General features: G+C 41.6%; 1 protein-coding gene across 3 annotated transcripts in view; it reads left to right on the plus strand.

Annotated features, from left to right (window-relative positions):
• Nucleotides 1–21,348, plus strand: part of LOC124052247 (myosin phosphatase Rho interacting protein) — a 40,648-nt gene that overhangs the window by 13,176 nt on the left and 6,124 nt on the right. For 2 of the 3 annotated variants that reach the window (XM_046376261.1, XM_046376260.1), the window contains exons 4-16: nt 101–252; nt 335–419; nt 518–689; nt 887–1,331; nt 6,221–6,347; nt 7,288–7,392; nt 9,746–9,802; nt 10,418–10,486; nt 10,590–10,679; nt 11,220–11,329; nt 11,736–12,303; nt 12,745–12,882; nt 15,716–15,775. In XM_046376261.1, the coding sequence (XP_046232217.1) occupies nt 101–252; nt 335–419; nt 518–689; nt 887–1,331; nt 6,221–6,347; nt 7,288–7,392; nt 9,746–9,802; nt 10,418–10,486; nt 10,590–10,679; nt 11,220–11,329; nt 11,736–12,303; nt 12,745–12,882; nt 15,716–15,775 (2,178 nt within the window). The remainder of the gene's footprint in view (nt 1–100; nt 253–334; nt 420–517; nt 690–886; nt 1,332–6,220; nt 6,348–7,287; nt 7,393–9,745; nt 9,803–10,417; nt 10,487–10,589; nt 10,680–11,219; nt 11,330–11,735; nt 12,304–12,744; nt 12,883–15,715; nt 15,776–21,348) is intronic. The other variant, XM_046376262.1, reaches the window with a different exon arrangement.

A 21,348-nucleotide genomic window follows, 5' to 3' on the forward strand; every position in this document is an offset into this window, starting at 1 on the left:
CTTTGTGTATTCAATTGTCTGCTCCAGCCTTCATTGAATCCAAACATGAAATCACATAGTCCCATACACAGGCTAATGTCACATGTTGTGTCTCCTCTAGCCAAGCACGCTGCCTCAGGGCACGGTGAACATGAACCTGTGTACAGACGTCATAGACGCAGAACCCAAGACAGGCCAAAAGAACTCCCTCTGCATAATCACCCCAGATCAGGAGTACTTCATCAGAGGAGAAAATAAAGAGATCATCAATGGGTAAGTTGTCTTGATGCTGTTTGGTTGGGTAGGTTAGAATGTGCACACACCAATTAAAAAAAACACTTTTGTTGGTCTCCAGGTGGAGTGAACAGCTAGTAGTGTACCCCCGAACCAACAAGCAGAACCAGAAGAAGAAACGCAAGGTGGAACCGACAACCTCCCAAGTAATCCTCCTTACATTAAAACTTCTTGTCACAGCTTTGTATCAGGTTCCACTTTTCTTATTGCCTTGTTTTTGACTGTTTGACATGTACACTTCCAGGAGCCAGGCCCGGCCAAGGTTGCAGTGACTGGCTCTGGTATCCCTGAGGTGGAGAAGGTTCCAGACTCGAGCTCCATCATCTGGCAGGAGGAGCTGAACCAGAGAGAGGCTGAGGGGACTGCTGTCTGGACTGCTGCTGACCTGCCTCCAGGGTCACCGCTGCCCCCTGCAGGTAGGGAGGAATGACACCTTTCAAGAATACTGTAGAGAAACTATGGTATTCTAAAGTATCAGATATTGTGGATGTTCCAGAAGCGTTACTGGTAAAAATTTATAACATTAAAGACACGAACAAGCATAACAGAGATACATATTCTATATACTTGTTTTTGTTCTGAAAGTGTTGCATCTTCTGTTTTTCTTGTCTAGGTGACTGTGCGTCCATGGCACAGGGCTCTGACGCAGGCTCAGTGAATGGTGATGAGGTGGACCGGGGAAACTTGGTGCTGCATGGTTCTGCGCCACAGCCTACCAACGACCTGCTCTCCCCGACAGGCTCATGCTCCAGCTTGGGGGGTGTCCCACGCTGCCTCTCCCCGGCCCCCAGCGACCCCTTTCCCTCCGGCAGCTCCCTCCTCTCCAACGGCTCCCACATCAGCGGCTCAGTCAGCTCTCTGGACTCGGATGCCAGTGGCAGCACAGTGACCAGCACAGACAGCCACCCGGCCATCCAGAGGGGCGGCCACACCTACAGCCACCACGACACACCTCGATCTCGACGACTAGAGGCCGAGGCCAGAAAGGCGGAGAAGAGGAGCAGGTTTAGGAGCCCTGACAGGCAGGAGAGGGAGGCCGTCCTCAGCCCCGAGAGGAGGTCAGTGTCTGCTTCTTCTGTCTGACTATTTACAGGTTTTTATTATACATTGTAGTTGTCCATTTGGTCTGTTCTTTTGGACCTGCTGTACTTCTATATAGCCGAGCTGTCTCATTTGCTCTGTTCATGTGTGAAAACAATTTGAACATTTCTTATGATATTTCCTAAAATTTTCCCTTGAGATGGATCTCGATCAGCATCTCTTCCATGAAGTTTGGGACTCACAAGAATCATTAAAAACTCGAGGATCAAAATCATGCAGCAGAGGCCAAGATTTTCTTGTCTTGTATTTCCTTCAAGCATTGTCTTTCAAACCTTGCTTTAGGTGCAGCTGTTTCCACAAGCTGTCTAAGCTCAGTGTGTTCAAGCTTCTATGTATGACATTGACAGCCAAAGCATGTTGCACTAGAGCCCCACCATCCATGAACTGGCTAATGCCCTTCTCACAAACACTACAGGAAATAACTGAAAACATTTGAGGTGAAGGGCTGCCTCATTGAGCTAGAAATGCTGGTGTTGATATAGTATACAGTTCTTGTATGATGGGCCCACGACACCTGACCTTCAGCCAGTTCTTTCTTCGGACACTTTGGTAATGCAGTGTACCAGGCTCAAATACGACAAGAGACTCATTTTCACTGATCCAGGTTGAAATTTCTTGTGCTGGGAGAGACTTGAACAAAACAGAAATGACAAATTTATGTTACTTTGGAGCAGAGAACACCAAAGACTTGGTGACTTAGTGACAATTAAGGGAGCCAGAACATGATTGAGGCTGACATAGGAAAACCCTTGAACTTGTTGCAGAATTTGTGATTGTTCTTACAGTAGCATTTAACATTAAATTCCTTTCCCCTGAGGCCTGACAAAGACAGTTGATCTATTTTTTTTTTATATATATGAGACCTCCTTTTCTCCTCAACCGAACAGTGTTTTCTCAGTGGTTCTTTTTACACCTCATTTCCATGTTAAACTATTGAAAACTATTGTCCACTTTGACGGCCCTTGTTGTAGAGGAAGTGATGCACACCTCTCTGTCCTTGCTGATAAGTGAAATCTTACATCAGCCTCTGATTTAACCTGATGAACCAGGTTAGTGGACTGCCTTCTTGGAATCCAGCTCCATGCTGCAGACACTGTGGTCTGGAAATACTTGCGCCTCCGGCTTATCCTTTTAAAGGCATGTGTACACACATACACAGACACACACACACGCAGTCCAGTGACGCACAGACTTCAAAAGCTTTTGATGTGCACACATTCACAACTGGTGTGCTTTTAATGGAAGGAGGGAGAAAAAGCTGTTTTTGGAGAAATGAAGACATCTCTCATGCGTTTCTGAGAAAATCTGTCGTTGAAGACCTCCCCTCTGCCCCTCCATGTCAGTTTGTTCCTTTTTCTTTCAGCAGTCTTACTTACAGTAAGCATAAACTGTATGAACACACAGCCTCTCTACTTTCCATTCAGTAATCTGGTTGCTATTGGCGAGGAGGTCACAGGTCTCACACATATATACATACACACACCATGTTTTAAAGAAACCAAGTGGGTTAGGTGGAGGTCATCTTTCTCCTTCCAGAGCCAGCTTCCTGCTCTATTCAGTCCCTTCCATCCATGGCAGGAGTGAAAGGAAAAGGAGGAGAGGAAAATGGGAGTGCCCACATACTGCCCCATAAACACATTACTGGTCCACTTGAGCCAGTATGGGGATTAAATAAAGCAGACTCTCCCTCTGTACAGACATGCCCATACAACACCCAGGGAGACTTTAGCCTCTGTCAGATATGTGGTTCTTTACATATCATGTGTGCGATGAATGTGTTGGCCTCTTATCTGAATAAGCACCTGAGTCACAACAACAGCCAATTCGACATATTTAGGGGGATTATTCCCATGTCAGATTTTTCTGTTATGGCGATTGTGATTGACAGGTTGTTACCACAGCGTGTCCTTGGCTTCTCGGTGAGATGTCCCACCCAACTCCACCCTATTGCCAAAAAAACTATGGCCATGACCATAATGCCAGACTTAAGGCTTCAGAACCCGTGGGTGATGTCACAGTGGGTTTGCACTTGATTGCATCTCTTTCACCGTTTCTCTCTTTCCTTGTTTCCTGCTGTCTCTACAACCAGCTATGCATTCACTGGATTTACTTTTGACGACGGATAACTTGCGTTGCAATGAAAACCGTAGACTGGAGCCAGAATTGCTGGTAAAGTGAAAGTCACCTGCTAACTCAAAAAAATGGGTCTGCATCGATGGCAAAATGTGTTCTAAAATCCAACATTTGAGCATCCTGTGGGTGTCTATCTCAGTCACAGACGGGGCCAAAATTAAAAACTGGGTCCCAGTCGAGGGCCAAATGGGGTCAACATTTATTGAACAAATTGGACATTGTTTTCACTAATATTAGAGTTATTATGACAAATTTTTCATAGAGAAATATGACCTTAACTGCTCTTACAGAATTCCAAACAAACCACAGATGTAGAAAAAAAAAACAAAGATCAGATTTAAAATAAAAGGCACATTAGCATAATTGTTGTATGTTTCCCTCTGTATTGGCTGTTTTTCATTTCCAGTGGAAGGTTTGTCACAGGCAGTCAAAAGTTTTTCTCAAGAAAATCAACTGAAGAGTGGGTCAGTAGAGCAGCAGTAATGGGGGGCCTGGTGCTTACAGGTTTTGAATGGCACGCCAGCTGTTGTAGTGCATTCTGGGATTTATAGTGTCAGTGGTTTGTGTGCTACATACGGACAAGTCAGTTAATGTGGACATATGATATCTTGCGGACCAGATAAAATCGTACCAAAGGAATTGAGTTTGATGAGTGCGGTGAGAGAACAGAAAACACTCTTGTTCCTTCATATCAAACCTTTATTAACTACCCACTGAAGTCGTATAGAAGATTATTGTCACTTACTGTTTGTCTGAGTGACTTGAACACCATAAATGAAGCCAGCAATCTGAACTGTTCCTTGTCATAAGATTGTCATCTGAGGCCAAGTTCATTTTGCCAGACTTTGTTTATATCTTAACCCCTGGAAGATGAGCAAACTGCAAAATGTGTGGCTGGAGTAAGCTTGAACACAGACTTGTTTTTAAAAAAGCCATGTTTGTTTTTATTAGTATATGTTCTGTCTTTAAATGCTTTGCAGAAGAATGAAACAGAAACTTTAGTGGATGAAATGGTGAGCTTGTGTGTACTGGTGTCACTGACCAGGGAAACATGATGGATGCAGACAAGACTTGAATTGTTCTGGGACAGTTAGATCTGACCTTCTACTAGCAAGGTTGTGATGAGGTCAAATCGATTCTCAATTTGAGCGTGTCTGGGACATACAGTGGGAGTTTGTCCTTGTCCTCCTCCCCTCTCCTTCTTTCCCTTTTAAGGACTGCAGCCTTGGCTGTAGAGTCCCCAAATAAGGGCAACATTTAGGCAAAAGAGTAATATAATATTTCCCACTGCCTCCCACCTTTTTGCTCTGCAGATTCCTCTGTCATTTAGCAAAAGGCCTGTGTGGGAATGTGTCTGAGTTCACTGTGTTGCAGTTTGACGAAGGTTACAGATGGACACCACTGAGCACAGACTGTTTCTTCTTTTTTTTTTTTTGCTGTGTGACTGAAGCTATTACTACTCTTGTACAGCTTCAGTCAAACAGTTAACAAACCTTAGGTGGTGCTACTAGGATTGCTATTAGAAAAAGAGGTGGATTATTTTTCTTTTCATTGGTAGATTTAAGGAACTTAACCTGCATTTCAACTGCAGTATCACATGTTAAATTTTGTTCCTCTCAAACAGTTGCAGATTCGCATCTTGTGAGTGGTGCTTTCTGATGACCACAGGGCTATCAAGGTGGAATTTGCAAGGATCATTGTCACTGATCTGTGAAACACAAAACTCACAGGATCAACAACTTGTGTACAGCTTAATTCACATAACAAGTATTGCGTTCCACTATATTAGACTGAGAGGTCTACATTTTTGCAGTGTTGTAGACAGAGTGTATTTGAGGGAAGCAGGGGTTCATTTGTGAGAAAACAAAGTGCTAAAACAAAAATAAATTTGCTAATAGTTTCATTACAGTTACATTCTAAAACACTTCTGAAACACTCAGCAGATGAACTGCTGTGAAGACAGAAACTGAAGTTTTTAGTCTCCTCTTAAATATATGACAACCAATCAGATCTCCATGGCAGCAAATACAAAGAGCGACATGATGACTAATGTGGGAAAATGTCTACTCGCTCCCTCCGTGCTTTGATATCCTTTATCAGTTTGATTCGCCTAATCTTCCTTCGTTCTGATTTCATGGAAGCACAAACAAGAAAGAATAACCAGGGCTTGTAGTTCCTACTTTACCGTTTGGTTAAAAGGATGTTGCAGATATTTTGTCTTGCACCATGTCCCATAGTCCTTTGTGCCTTTCAGTATCATTATCATGAAAGGAAGAGAACAACAAGAAGAAGAAGAATCAGCTTTATTGACAGTGTATATATTTTTACATACACACACTGAATTCGTCTTCTACATTTGACCCATCCTTAGTTGAACACACACATGCAACACCCGGCAAATTACATGCAGTGAAACACACACAGGATGCAAAGTGCCCGGGGAGCATATTGGGGGGATAAGTGCCTTGCTCAAGGGCACATCAGCCGGCTAATGGAGGGGGCGAGCATTTTTCGCATTAATCACTCCACCACACCGAAATTTTTCCTGCCCCTGGTGGGGGAATCGAACCGGTGACCCTCCGATCACAAGCCGCTTCTCCAACCTCTAGGCCATGGCTGCCCCCCAACAACAACAATAATAATAAAGGAATAATAAATGAATTTTTGGTTTTACTTAACACTGTGTTACATGTATTTGTATTTGCATTTGCAGTCGCTCCGGTGTTATTGAGAAGTTAGAGGCCTTGGAGTTGGAGAATCCAGAGAAAATGGACGTGGAAGAGTCAGGGAGGAGTGGAGCCAGACAGGGCCGCAGTGAACACAGACGCTTCCACAGAGAGGTAACGCTGTGTGTGTGTGTGTGTGTGTGTGTGTGCGTCCCTGCATATTTGATCCAACAGTGCCAACATTGTGCAGCAGTTTACAATAGATATGGTAAGACTTGTAAACAGAGTCTTTAAACAACATCACATGGCGGTACAGATGTGAGCTCAACATTAGACCTACCAGCGTGGGTTTTGCCCCCCCCACACACACACACACACACTCTTCTATCTTTTCCCTTCACCCTCACCCTCTTCCCTCCATCTCTCCCTCTCTCTGTCCTGTCTTTGTTTTAGTTGTAGGTCAGAGGTCAGCAGTGTGTGCTGTATTCATTTCCAGTTTCCACTCTGTGGTGGGAATCCCCTGGGGAATATGCTTCCCTTCCCCATCCTGGCCCACCAAGCTGGACTAGAACCATTCTAAACTCAGCTTTAGGAACAGGAACACAGAGACCCATCACACTCATACAGAGTCAGACACTGTTATGCACTTTCTTGTCCAGGCGCAGATCGTTTCGCAGATGAAACTATCACGTACATATACAGATAAATATGATAAAGACTTCTTGTGTGCCTCATACTGCACGCACAACGAAGTTATCTGTTATTCTTACTATTGCTTTCAAACAATACACACAGTTAGAGCTGGCAAGTTTAGTCTCACGCCATCAGTGTTTTGTTTTGTTTTTTGAAGGAGGGGCGGGGGTTTGTTCTCTCTGGTTCATTACAGGGTGAAGTTGATTCCCACAGAATATGTGGGTTTGACAACGAAGGAGCTGACATTTTTCTTTCACGTCCCATTAACGCCCACCGGCACAGACTGAATTAGATGATATGCACAGTGATGACAATATGACTGTCACAAAATAAAAAAAGTGTTCTTTTTATTATAATGCTATTTTGTGAGAGTAATGTTGCCTTGTAGAAAAATCTGCTTGTGTTTATGTGCATTCTTTAGGAGCAGAGGCGTGACGTGGGACAGGGTCTGGATTTTCCCTCCACCTTGCCGCCTCTGAGGAGAGCCAAGTCCCTGGACAGAAGGACCACTGACTCGGTCATGACGGTAAGCATTTCCTCTTCTCTCACTTTTGTAAAACAACCTCATGAAAGGCCCAGGGTTCATCTCCACAGCATCTTCTGTGACCGTCAAAGGTTAGCATGCATGTAAACATGAGTGGTCCACATGTTCTTCGGCAGGAAATAACTTCTCATCATGACCACTGTGAACTTGCCTTAACCAGTTATTATGTTATTCATCTTGTTTATAAATGGCAGGAATAAGGGAAGCTTCCTTGGGAGATAATAATATAAAGAAAACCCAGAATGTTTGTTTGTGTGGTCAGGCTGCCCTTACTCGTATGTAAAAGATACATTGGGAATTTTTTTTTTTTTTTTTGCTCCCAAAAGAGCATTGAATCATAAAAACAAGCAAAAAAGATGCTCAGCTATCATCATATCACAGGCTTATACATTTGTATTTTTCAGGTGTTGGCAAACAGTTGTCTGCTTCATCATCTTTCTGATCATTTGGGAATTATAAGTCCAATATTTGTTCCAGTAGTTGTTCCCAATATTTGTTTTTGCCTCTAGATCCTGAATCTCTAGATGCTTAAAAGTTGACTTAATTCACAGGGTAACTTTGAGTGTTTGGCTTTGCGTGCTGGGTAGTATGTAGCATGTTTAGACTGAACCACACATTACATATGTGGGCCATAACAAGGAGCTAAAATGGGTTATAGAGCTTTGTGGAGCTGTGGAGTCACTTAATTTTTCATGGCATTTGAAGCAGGCAGGCAGCACTGCCAAAATGTTTACCATGCGGGCCACAGCGAACTTGACATACACTATTATTCAGAGCTGTGGCTCCACCTTTTTGTCACAGTCTGCTTAAGAGAAGAAAAGAGTGTAGCACGTATATTAACGGGTTTTAAAAACATTGTGGGACTTGTATTTGTTTGAAAATATCTTCCAAGTCTGAAAATCTAGATCTGGAAAAGTATGGAATTTTGAATTCATTTCCTATTTCAAAACTTGAATTAGGAAGTACCTTTTAAATTGGTCATCAAACTTGTCAACAAATTTCTGTTTGTTTCAGCTCTATACCTGAAAACAAAATTTTAATCTGCACATCAGGCTGCATGTTGTGCAGTGCATTGGTATAGGAGATTGTTAGAAATAGAAAGAAATCAGCTGATGATGAGCTGAAGGTTTGGGTTCAAATTAGTTCTGATTGTTTTGACAATAACCAACAGTTGTATATTGAAGGTCCTTGTAAAGGCCAGTGTGTTTCAGCATGTCTCTGGTCTCCCAGACAAAGCCTCTCCTGTTGTGCTAAGCTGTAGGATCCTGGCTCAGCGTCAGTGCCAGGCCTTCAGCTGTGTGGAGAGAGGTCGTCGGGTTGTTGTTGGGTCTGCTGTTGGGTAACATAGTTAGGAGAATTAAATATTGAGAAAGGTCCCTGTGGTCAGCTTTTCTCAGAAAACTATTTTTTGGCTATGTACCGTAGGATTATGAGTTTAAAAAAATTCATCCATTCATGTTTCTTTTAAGTGACTCGCAACTTTGACCTCTCCGTTAAGTTCAGTAAGTGAACAGAGCACAATTGTGTGAGAAGTTGAGATCAGTCTATGATTTCTGTTGTAGTTAAAACTGTCTTTCTCACGTTTTTTTGGCCTTGGTGTGATGGCGCAAAGGTGTGGATATTGTAAGGCAAACCTCCTTGCTGCAGGGGGCAGCACAGCCCCCTCCCCTGCCTCCCTTCTCCAGGTTATATTCCTCATTCTGCTCCTGCTGTGTGCAGATTTTGCCCGCTGCTTGTATTGATTGCACCCGTTGTGCGTCGTGTGTGTCGTTGTATTTCTGTCAACTGGAGGAATGGGACAGGTGTGTGTATCACAACTTACCACTGCTTCCTGAGGTCACCATGCACATGTTTGTTTCTTCCACTGTGTGGATTCACAGCAGACTACAGCAGTACTGAGCACTGTGTCCTGCATCCTCAGCTGGAGTAGCACTGAGCGCCGACACGTTTGACAGAATTTGACCCTAGCCAGTGGTCCATATTTCTCAGATATCATCTCACTTTCATTTTTATGATCCATTGGTAGGGTCAACTTCTACCCCCAGCTGACTGAGTGAGCATGTGTTTTTGAACAGTGACAGTGATTTTTTGTACTTGGATTTGACGTATTAGCCATGTCATTTAGGAATTGCTTCTGGTTACATTTTGTGGTGAATTTGTATTCTGTTTTGAGATAAGTGGTGGTAAACCACTACAGCACTTTGAAAAAGCAAAATGACAAGGTTTATGTTTGCATTTAACTGCTTCTAAGGTCATCTTGCATGTTGAACGAAAATGTTGTTCAGTCATATGTGACACTGATGTTTTCCCAATATCGTTTGTCGTTTTCTTCTAGCCGGATTTACTGAACTTCAAGAAAGGTTGGATGGTAAAGTTGGATGAGCAAGGACAGGTACTTTCTGACCTTTTTTTCTGAATTTGCCTTGGTCTGTATAATATATCATTTTTGCATTTTTTTTTAAATATCTGATGTTCAAAGTTTTTTTATTTATGATGTTCAAAATCATTAAGTTAAACCTACATTGAAAGAATTTGTCTAACCTCAAATCATTCAGACAGATTGACACAGACTGTAGTAAATGAAGATGTAAATTATAATGTTGGCATTTATTTGTTGCTCTTTGACACTGTTAGTTTCTTTATGAAAAGGTATGATGGAGTCGTCAAAAACGGAGCCAAAAGCCAGTTCAAACAGCATCTGAACTGTCCACATGAAGCACTCTTGAATGTCTGTAGCATTCTTTGGCCTTTACAGACTTTGATGTTGTATCTTCAATGGACTTAAAAGACAGGGGTGGAGCCTGAGAGATTTAAAATACATCTTTATATGATATACAGAGAGGCCAGAGAGCAGGTTTATCGACTGACTGCACCTTCAATATGTGACTACTACTTTTTTATCTCTTATTACCTTAGCATAGTCACATTTGTGGATCTGACTGGCTGCTTTACAGTCTTTAAACTTTGTGTACCAAATCTTTGTCTTGTTTTCCTGTCCTTGTTGTAGTGGAAGAAATACTGGTTTGTTTTGACGGATCACAGCCTGAGATATTACAAGGATTCAATTGCAGAGGAGGTGAGAATTTATTTATTTTTCTCTGTTGCATGTTTCTGTGTGGAACAGCTGGGGGGGAGTTAACGTCATATTTTCATTTTGACTCATCTTTGTATTACCTCAGGCCTCTGACCTGGATGGTGAGATTGACTTGTCGACTTGCTGCAATGTAACAGAGTACCAGGCTCAGCGCAACTATGGTTTCCAAATACATGTAAGACACTTTGCTTTCCTTATGAAATGGTTTGTAATAGGATAGGAAAAGTGTGTAGTCTCAATCATGCATAGCCCTGAACTTTTAAATGCCACTCGGTACGGTGGTCTTGTCACAACTTATATAACCACAAACACCTCAAAAGCCCCATATTGTTGTAGACAGGCACACAGATGCCGTTAGTGGTGGTCTGACTAAGTGGTGGACGTATCTCGTATCTGTATGAGTAATTTTATAATATGTTTATATTTTGTAATATAGTAAATGTTCTGCCTGAGAAATCATGTACGTCACGATATTAATGCACTAGATAAAGAAAACAGCAGTTTCATAAAGCCACTTTACAATGACTTAATACACCCAAATATATTAAACAGATATCTACCACTGTTATAAACAGGATGGCAGATCTCACCCAACCAATCTAAACAAAAACCCAGCACTGAATGAATTATTATTTACTGAAAGGTTGTTATGTCACATTGCACATAGCTGGTTGTGTTTTCTGGCTCCACACTGTATATTTTATGGTATGTTTAGACCCAGGAGGGAGTGCACACTCTGTCGGCCATGACAGCAGGGATACGCAGGAACTGGATCCAGGCAGTTATGAAGAACGTCAGACCCTCCACTGCTCCTGATGTAGCGAGGTCAGTACAGTCATGTCACCACTACTGTACACATACATCAGCTTCACAGATGGATAATTCTACCTCTAATCTGAACCTGAAAGACGATTCAGTTCACAAGTACGCTAGACGCAGCAGCATGATGTTGCTTCATATTGAAAAGAAGATAAACGGCTAATTTATAACTGATTTTATTTTATTTTGGTACACAATACAATGTCTGTTTTTTGTAGAAACAAACTAGTTTCTAGGAGAAGTGGCATAAACATGTTGAACTATTTTTATTATGCAAGTAAAGATTTAGTCAAGAAGTAATGATCATAAAATAATTGTCAATAATAGAGGTCTTTATATGCATTCAAAAGTAATGGGAAATGAGAATTTTGAAGAGTAAACTTACTTTCCTGTCCTTTTCACTGCATTTCAGCTCAACTGAGGATCATGGCTCCTTCTCGCCTTTGGAGGGTCTGGTAAGGCCAGATGTCACCCAGGACTCTCCCTCCTCAGAGGCCTCATCTGTGGAGAGAGAATCCACAGCCGGTGTCATAAAGAGCCGAGCGCGTGAACGCAGAAGAGAGGGCCGCTCTAAGACCTTCGACTGGGCAGAGTTCAGACCCATCGCCCAGGCTCTGGCTCAGCAGCGGGCACAGGACGCCGAGAGCCTCCAGGCAGACCTCGGAGAGCTAGAGCGCAGTCGAAGAAGAGAGGAGAGGCGGAAGAGGTATGAGTCCGTGACCAGCTCATCGGGGGAGAACACAGCCGTTAACGAAGGAGGCAGGACAGACCATGAATGCTGGGAAGGAGTCGGACAAAACGATTCGTTAGGTTCCACGTCTTTGGATAGGCAGCAGAGGGTGGAGGAGGTGATTGAACAACACTGGCAGCAGGTGGAGAGCACGCCCATACGGGAGGAAAGGAGGGTGCCTCTGCCCACTGTGGTGCCGTCCAGAGAGACTGCAGAGCTGGAGCAGCTACTGGAGAATTACAAGCAAGGGGTACGTTTTCTCATTATGTCTTTATGATAGTGTATTCAGACAGTATGAAATTTAGGGGGTACACACCGAACAAGTTGCAAACTAGAGGAAGAATTAGCAGCCCAAGAAATAAAATGGAACTGACTTGTGGTATTTTTTTCATAAAACATTTTTATTTTAAATCTAAGTGTAGAAGTTTAACTTTTACAAGCAATACAGCAAGGATCTCCAAAGTCATTGTCAGAAATCTTCAGCTCTGGCTTGCCACAGGTTGTTAAGACATTGTTAATGTGAGTCATAGCGTAAGCAAAATCTTAGGTCTTGTGATTGGAAAAATACAGTCTTTCCAATCATATCAATGAATTTTGACATCTAAACTATTAATTGTTTAGGTCTAAACACAGACTACTTCACATTTTTCATTTTAAACTATTCACAACATTCTCCCTGCTGCTCCTGTAGATCGAGGACCTGAAGGCGCAGTTGGAGAGCTGTCACCAGCAGCTCCTTGACTCAAACAAGCACAAGCAGGAGCTGGAACTTCAGCTGAGAGTGGCTCTGGAAAGAGAGCAGGACATCCGGACAGGTTACATCTCTCCGGTGAGTTATTAGTCCTTTGTGTGTTTGGAGCTGCATTGCAATCAGTGAGCCTGTCCAGACTTTGTATTAACATCTGTCCTGAGTGATCCAATCACAAGTGGCCAGCTTTAAGTCTGTTAGTTCACACCTGGAGTTATGATGCGTCTCCACATGATTTCACTTCCTCACTCCATATGCAAATAAACAAGTACATTACTGGGACAAATTGACAGAGTTTCTCTTACAGAAAGAAAGAAATAACTTACCGAATTTGCAAGGAGGGCCAAATAATTAAGGATGTGTTGTAGACACATTTCATAAGTTTATACAGTTTCTCAACTCAAAATGAATGTCAGTAAAATTTTGTTGTCTTTCATAAATTTAGTGTAAATGGTGAAATCAGTTGACACAGTGTGTTCAAAAAGCTGCTAAATTTGTCAGGTAAGATTCACTTGAGACACAGAGCAGTCAGACAGGCACAGTGATGCGCTTTTTACAAGGAAACAAACTGAATTTACAAGAAGGCACTTCAAGTCAAGGATGCTTCCTGGGTAGGACAGGTTTATCCAAGTCGGGTTCTACATATGCTAGGCAGACTCTCCCGAACATTTGGAGAGCACATATTTTTGAACAAGCTAGTGAATGCGCGTCATTGAAAAGGTCCCCCCCTTCAGTGTACATTGTGTTATTTTGCTATGTTGTTCCTTTGCGCTTATTTATTTGCGATTTTTACAACAAAGAAAAGGCAAAGCATTGTGCACATAGGATTATAGGTGATTTTGGCAGGACACGGATACATGATACATAATCCTTGATAAGTGTCTGTGCGAGGCACTCAATTCTTTGTAGAATTTGAACAATCCTTGATTTCGGATCAGTCTTTCAGTGGTATTCAAGGGACCTAGCATCCTTGAAGATTCATCCTTGACTTTGAGATGCATCTGCTGAGTACGCAATTTGCATAACAGTAAACCAAATGGAAATCAGAGAGTGTATAATCCATTTTACCTGTTGTTGAAGCTTCTATTTGTGCAGAGGAGGTCTGTTGAGTGAGGGATCCTTCAGTGTAGCCGAGGACATGTTCGCAAGCATGATATCTGATTACTCCAGAGTAATCACATATCAAATGAATCATCGTTGCATCTTTGTTGCGTTCACATCTGTACTTATAGCTGTCCACTTAGAATGGGTCTTAATACCAGGTCTGAACAGGCTCTGTGTCATTCTGCTATGATGGGAAGTCCTGTTGTGGATTTGAGGCATATTTTTCTCAGTTGAGCAGTGTTTTCTCCTCCATTTTGTAACATTCTTTGCATGTTGTATTTTATTGTAAGAAAACATCAACAAACTGACATCGAAGCAACATAATGGCTACAAGATATGTGCCTTTGCATGAGTTCATTGCATGTAAAACAACATTGATATCTTATTACTACATTGGCTTCTACTAGTTAATCTGCTGTCTGTGTTATAGGTCTGTACTATCTGAACTCATGCCTGCAGTTACTATTGTGTTGATTTAGGCTAAAGGAATTCAAGTTTTGTGGTTGCTGATGTGACTTTCTTGGAATTATTTCACTCTAAATGAATAGAAACAAGTATATTCCTGCTAAGAATGTTTCCGTTGACTTTGTCAACATTTTCACTTCAGCCAAGCAGTGTCTTTTGCAGTATGTCAGCTTTTTCAGTTTCTAGTTTTGATGTGGATGAAAACATACTTAATGTCACCTTCTAAGTTATGTGAAATCCATTCCTCCTCATTTGCATATTCTCAAAAGATGAAATACTGTCTATAAAACAAATCTTAAAATGGAAAAGTGCAAATGGAGTACAATGGACATTAACTATAAAGAGACAAAAACGTGTGTAGTTAATAATTTTCCACTGAAACGTCCTATTAATGTTACAATTATTTCAGATATTTTTGTCAGTCTTTAAATTATAGCCTGGTTGTTTCTAGTAATTGACTAAAAATAGTAACTTTTTCAAATAATTATAACATTTAGAGTGATATTATCCTCTATAGTCACTGGCACAAAAGGCCTAGCTCTACTTGCTGAAATGTTTGGCTCAAGATGTATGAATAATAACCTCTTGGCTTGTTTTCTAATGATTTGCATGAATGTCAGAGTCTCATCTTCTATTAATTGCTATACAGACCATACATTTGTTATTCCGTTAAGATATATTTTACATAGTTATGTAATGGCATAAATGTGTGATGTTGTATGAATTTCTGTGCTTTGATGTATGGATCGATTTGCCAGAATGATTACCTTTAGATTCAGTTTGTTTATGGTTGAGTTAGTCATCGCTGTGATTTTGTTTTAGAATTAGAGCACTTAAACTGCTGTGAATTTTGCAGAGGGTTTTGAAAATAAATTTGATTTAGATTTTAGTTGGATAATACTATTCACTATCTCCACTCAGAAAAGAATTGCTTTGGTGCAAGACATGAGCTTGGACCAGAGAACCTCAGAAATGTTTTGTAGGACCTGGTATGCCTTCCATCCCTGAGTAAACCATCTAGCTGAAACTAATATTGCATTAATTAACACATGAAGTGACTTTTAACCATTTAATGTGCATGCTCTGTTGTGATTAACTAATCCCGGTCATTAATCTCTTTCCTTTGCTTTGAATTTACACCATTTAAACCTCATAGAATTTTGCATTTGTTTTGAATCACTGTTAATTTACATACTTTTTGATTAGCATATAGGAAAGCTAATTGTAATGGGACTTTTAAATAGAAATGAGAAGAACGTGATTGGTAGCTAAGGCTGAAAATTATTAGCTAGATTTGTGTCACCCCTGCTGTGTGTTAACCAAATGTCTGGTCCCCTTTTCCAAGCTGGAGCACCCTTTGGGTCTGGAGGCTGATGTGATGCCCCAGATGAAGAGGCCCGAACTGGTTAGTTCTCAAGCACAGAGTTTAACAAAGAAGTACCAGGAGACCAAAGAGCTCCTGAAGCTGCAAGAGCTGAAAAAGCGCAATATGCAGGCACAGCTTGGCCTCTCACTTTCTCACATCAAGGAACCTTACTTTTCTGAACCCCAAAAGCCATCCATTCTGGACGGTCCTCCACCAGAAATTGTCCAAAAAACAGTTAGTTTCTTGCTTGAGGACAGTACAGAGACAATTCAAGAACTAGAAGAGTTAATAACTGGTAAACCTCTGACCCTGAAGGAGCTGGCAAAATTGTTGAGATCCCATAGTTGTAATAAAGATACAACAGAAAAACATCAACTTCAGAAGCTCTTAGAGACCTGGAAGTACCAACAGGAGATAGAAAATGAAACATTAAAAAAGAGTTTAGCCAGGGCTGGAGAAAGCATCCGTGAATATGAATCCCGTCTACTAACCATGGAGGATTTGGTGGGGAAGGTTCAGAAGCAAAGTTTTGAAAGTCTTAAAAGTCCCTATGGCCCACTCTCAGATATTGAAAGCCATTCTGAGACAAACGACATGACGATTGGGATGCTGTCTCAGAGGGTTGAACTTTTAACGAGTGAAAATGGAGCCCTGAAACAACGATGTCAGGAGATAGTCAACCAGCTGACTGAGGCTGACAGAGAAATAGACAGACTGAAAGCCGAGCTCATCGGCCAGCAGGGCGGCAAACAACATCATTTGGTCATGGAAGAGCTGAAAAGACTCAAGGCTGAGCTGGCTGAAAACCAGGCGAACGCTATAGACAGGGAGTATTACGAGAGGGAGTTGAATGAGAAATCCTTGCGGCTTCATGAAGCTCTGGTTACATTGGAGGAGCTTGGCAGCACCCTAAAAGACACTGAGAAGAAGCTGCAGTTGAAAGAAGCCACACTGAAAGGTCTGGGCTTTCGAGCAGATTATGACGATGAGGAGCTGCACCCAGAGAACGAGCAACTCAAAGAGCTCCTCGAAGCCTCACAAGCAAAGTTATCTGAGGCACAGACAAACCTCCAATCTACAGAACAGCGTTGTATAGAACTTGAAGCCAGGAACCGTGAACTAATCACACTGAACCAGGAATCTGAGAGAGTCAGTAGCGAGAAGCTAAGAGAAGCAGAAAATGAGATAAAGATGCTGCGAGAGAAGTTAGAAATGAAGACAGTTAGTGAGTGTGTTGAGGCAGGAGGGAAGCATGTTGATGATAATGGACTTACAGAGCAAGTAGTCAAAGAGATTGAGATGGAGTCTGAGGCGATTAGTCAGGTTTTAGAGATGTTAGCAGTGGTAGATATTAATGTAGAGAGCATGTTAAGTGATTTAAAAAGAAGTTTATTCAGTTCTTCAAAAGAAGAGCTACTCTGTGTGAATCGGAAAGACATGAGGTTGGTAATAGAGGGAGAGTTTTGGAGCCAGTTGTTGAGTGCATCCAAAATAAAGCCAGAGAAAGGCGGGTACAGCTGTGAAAGTGTAGCTGAAAAAATGATGGCACAGAAACGCTTGATGCTTCTGACTGAGAGGATTTGTCCACAAGCAAAAGCTGAGCATGAGGTAGTAATAGAACCAAATGTTGCTACCATGTACAGACTGTTTGATAATGAAACAAATGCTCTGATTCATAAGGAGTTAACAGAGACTTTGGAGGCAAAGTCAAATGTTTTGAAACAGGTTGCATCCAGTGTCAGGTCAGCTGACGATGACAAGCTTCTGTCTTTGGCTTTAGCCAGCTTTGGTTTTGGTCGAGAACAGAAACACTCCTCTGAATATTTGTTTGATGCTTTGAAAGAAGCCTGCATGTCTTATGTGATTACTAGGCTGATAGTCCAACATGAGAAAGAACTAAAGCAGAAGCAGACAGAAGATCACATTGGTAGCTTGGATTGCCCAAATTGTCCTAAACTGAGAGAAGCTACCAGAGATCTCGAGTCCAAACTGGCAGATCTTCAGAGTCAGCTAACTGAGGCTTCTTTGAAAAATTTAGGGCCACAAACTTTAATACAGATCGAGGGAAAGCCCATAGACTCCTTGGATAAATATATTGAGCTTCATGACATGATAGCCAAACACAGGAAGGAACTACGAGAGGTCAAAGATGGCTATGAGCAGGAAACTGAAAAGTTGAGGCAAGAAATCTCCAAGGCTAGTGAGACACTGCGCGTCCGTGCAGAAGAAAATGTGAAAGAGATCGACTCATTGACAAATTGCATGGAGAACCTGAAAAAGAAGCACGAGCTAGAGAGGACAAGCCTCGTGGAGAGGTTTGACAGGGAAATGGAAGAGCTGAGAGGTATGATTAATCCGGTAAACCCACAGAAGATCTCAACAGATGAGGACAGACTGCCGCATCACACCTCAACCCAAACATCTACCCTGAAGGAGCGCATTCAAGAACTGGTGACCCAAGTCTCAGTCATGACCCAAGAGATGAGACGCCGCGAAGAGCAGGGAGACATAACAACTCTACGGCTGAAATACGAGAAAGACCTGGAAAACCTGAAGGTGGAAGCGCTCCTTGTCCTTGCCGTCGTCCATATGTGATGCCTTGTGTTCCTTTGTGGCATTCCCAGATCCCCTTTCCTTCCCCAAACCCGATTCCCCTTCCTAACCTGGCTCACCCCACTCTCGCTCTTTCTTCTGAAAGCTTATTTTCTTCTGTGTTGCATGAAAACTAACCTGCATTAGGTTAATGTCATCATTGACGCTGCTGTAGGTGTGTAGTGAGGAACCCATTTTGTTGAAGTTTCATCACTATCAGTTGTAGAACTTTTAGTAACTGGAACATAAGATTAGCAGTGAAAATGAACTACAGAGAATCAGATTATCAGATTCATTGACACTATCACATCATATCAGCCTACTCTCTGAAATGAGTTCCTCTGAGTGTAGTTCAGTGTGCTTATTAATCTGACCCTTTGATTCTGCTGTGCTGTATTTAGATTGTTAAGGGCAAAGAGCTGACCCTTTTTAACAAATTTAAACTATTTTGAGCTAAAATGACTTTCGCTGTGAGCTCAATTTGTACGGGTCTGATCTCTTTTCCTTTGATGGTTTCTACTAACAGTTCATTTTTAATCCCTCCTTTCTCTGAAAGCCAGTTAATAGCCTAACATTTCAAGTAATTTTAACTCAAGGTCTATTCACTGGCTCACCTAGAGCTTTCAGCTACATCTCACAGTCTTCACCAAACGGAGCTGGCTCTGTTGGGATGATGTGACCAGGTGACCTTTAGACATGTGATAAAAGCCATTATTGGATAATTTTGTAACAATTTAGCCATCATCTTCATTTGCTAGTGAAGGCAGTGGAATATGGTTGAATTTTTTTGGAAAAAGCGGTAAGCAGACCTTATGTTCTGGAAAATTACTAGTCAGCAAGGTCAAGAATAAACTTTCAAGAGCAGGTTTTGTATTTCTTTTCAAGATGAAGGGTCGGTCCACCCAGCTAACTAAAGTACTTATTTCCTCACTTAACTCGGCTGTATTTGGCCAAACAGATTAGGGCTGGGTGTCATTTACTATGAAAACAATCTCTGCACACCTGAATGTGTGACAGAGCGTGTCAGAATAAGGTACAAATTGAAAACTGCGTATCATTTAAAAAATGGTAATACTAGTGCAGTAAAGAGATACTGACACTACAGAATGCTTAATTAGAACTTTTTTTCCGCTCTGTTCTTGATGTGGTATTTTATCATGTAGTCGCAGTTCTTCCTGAAATCAAGACACCGTGTGTGTTACGGCCATATGGCCAGCTGTGTGGGTTACAGATCACATTAGACCTTACAATTAGTCTTTTTGTTTTTTTTAGAGCTGAGTACGACAAAGATCAAATGTTTGCCTGGAGAAAGTCTTACTACTTGGTGAGTTGGTGGGTTATTTCATTCAGTACCTTAAAGGTATGAAGTAACAAACACCAACCTTAAAACAGATAGTTCAGATGGGTTTATTTGTAAATTTACTAAATAAAGTGGAGGTGAAAGAAATTTTGTTTGTGCTGCTCGAAGCTCCCAGAAAATGTCATTTGATAAAGGTCTCTGTCTCTCAGTGTCTCTAAAAGAAACTCTTCATTATGAACAATGCTCATAGCTGCATCTCTGGATTCACTTGTTTCCTGTTGAAGCTTTCAAAAATATTTGAAATTAGGCTTTAATGTTTTGTGTACCACGGATGAAATTCTATTCACCTCTTGTTTTGTTAGTGTAGTTGTATTCTAGGAGTATCTCAAACTCAAAATTCAGCCTTTTTACTAACACGTGTTTATTATTTATCTTGTTCTGGTCATTTAAAGGATACAGATAGTGTTATTCTAGATTTCTCTTACTATCTGCCAGATGCCACGAAAAAGACCCACAGCAACAGTGTTTTATTCTCGGGGCTTTGTCACTTCTTCACCATGTCTGAGAGCCACAGATATGATTTGGTTGGTTTCTACTGGATTGATAGTGTCATGTCGTTTTATTTCTCAAAAAATGGTCATTTACTGGTCAGCAGCTGCTCATCGTAGTTTTTAACAAAAGTTACTTAAGTAGGGGGAATAAGTACATTTGTTAGCCACTGTTTTCACCTGAGGATCGCTACTCATTTAGCGGGCTAGTGAGTAATTCGGGCCACTGGATGGTGTGTGGGATTGAGTCAAAATAAATTACAGTGTGTAACAGTGTGACTCAGTGATATGTTTTTAATTTTTTGGAAAACAACGCAGATCTGTAACACAGAGGAAAAAATGTGTCAGGGTTCGTTATATACACAGTACTTATTAGTAGGATACTTGTTAGTACGGTAGCAGTTTTTTGGTTGTTTTATTTTATGGGCTTTATTGACAGTAAAAAAAAACAACAAAAAAAAAAAAACACGTATTATCACCAGCCGTAGTCTTTAAATGAAAGGCTTACTTTCAGTTTGTTAATTTAATTCCTGTTCATTTAACCTTGGCAGTTAGGTGCTTATGAGATTGTAATGGAATGTTGAAAATGTCTGCCGTCCAGATTGGAAGGTATGTAAGATATCCAAGTATGCAGCTGACTAACTGTAGGCTTGGACTAATGTGTGGTGGCAACACTACTCACTGATATTATGCTCAGATAGTCTGCTGTGTCCGAGTAGTGAGTCGGTACATATTTACACACAAGAAACTGACATGCTTCTAAATCCAGCTTGTGCGTGGTCTGATGTCAGAGCAGGAAGTTTACATTTGTTCTGTGAGGTGGGGGTTGGGACGACTTTTCAGCTTCTCACAGCAGGTTCCTGGGTCAGAGCTCTCAGGGGGTTTGATCCCTGTGAAAACACACTGGCCCTCCCATTTCCCCTGGCTGACTGGAGTTAGAATGAGAGCAGAGAGAGGGACGCAGGGCAGGGTGCAGCCGTCGACTGAGTCCTCAGATTAGTGACTGTGAATAGGGGACGGAAGCAGGACAAGGGTTTTATTTGGGCTAGTGTAAAGGCTATTGAAATCCCTTCTAGTGGAAACTTGTACCAGAGTTATAATAGCAGTCTAACAGCTCTTTCTAAAAGTGTGTTGGAAGAGGATTATTTTCCTCCCTCCCTTTCTCCATACCC

The sequence above is a fragment of the Scatophagus argus genome, chromosome 21, assembly GCF_020382885.2.
Source record: "Scatophagus argus isolate fScaArg1 chromosome 21, fScaArg1.pri, whole genome shotgun sequence".
NCBI lineage: Eukaryota > Metazoa > Chordata > Actinopteri > Scatophagidae > Scatophagus > Scatophagus argus.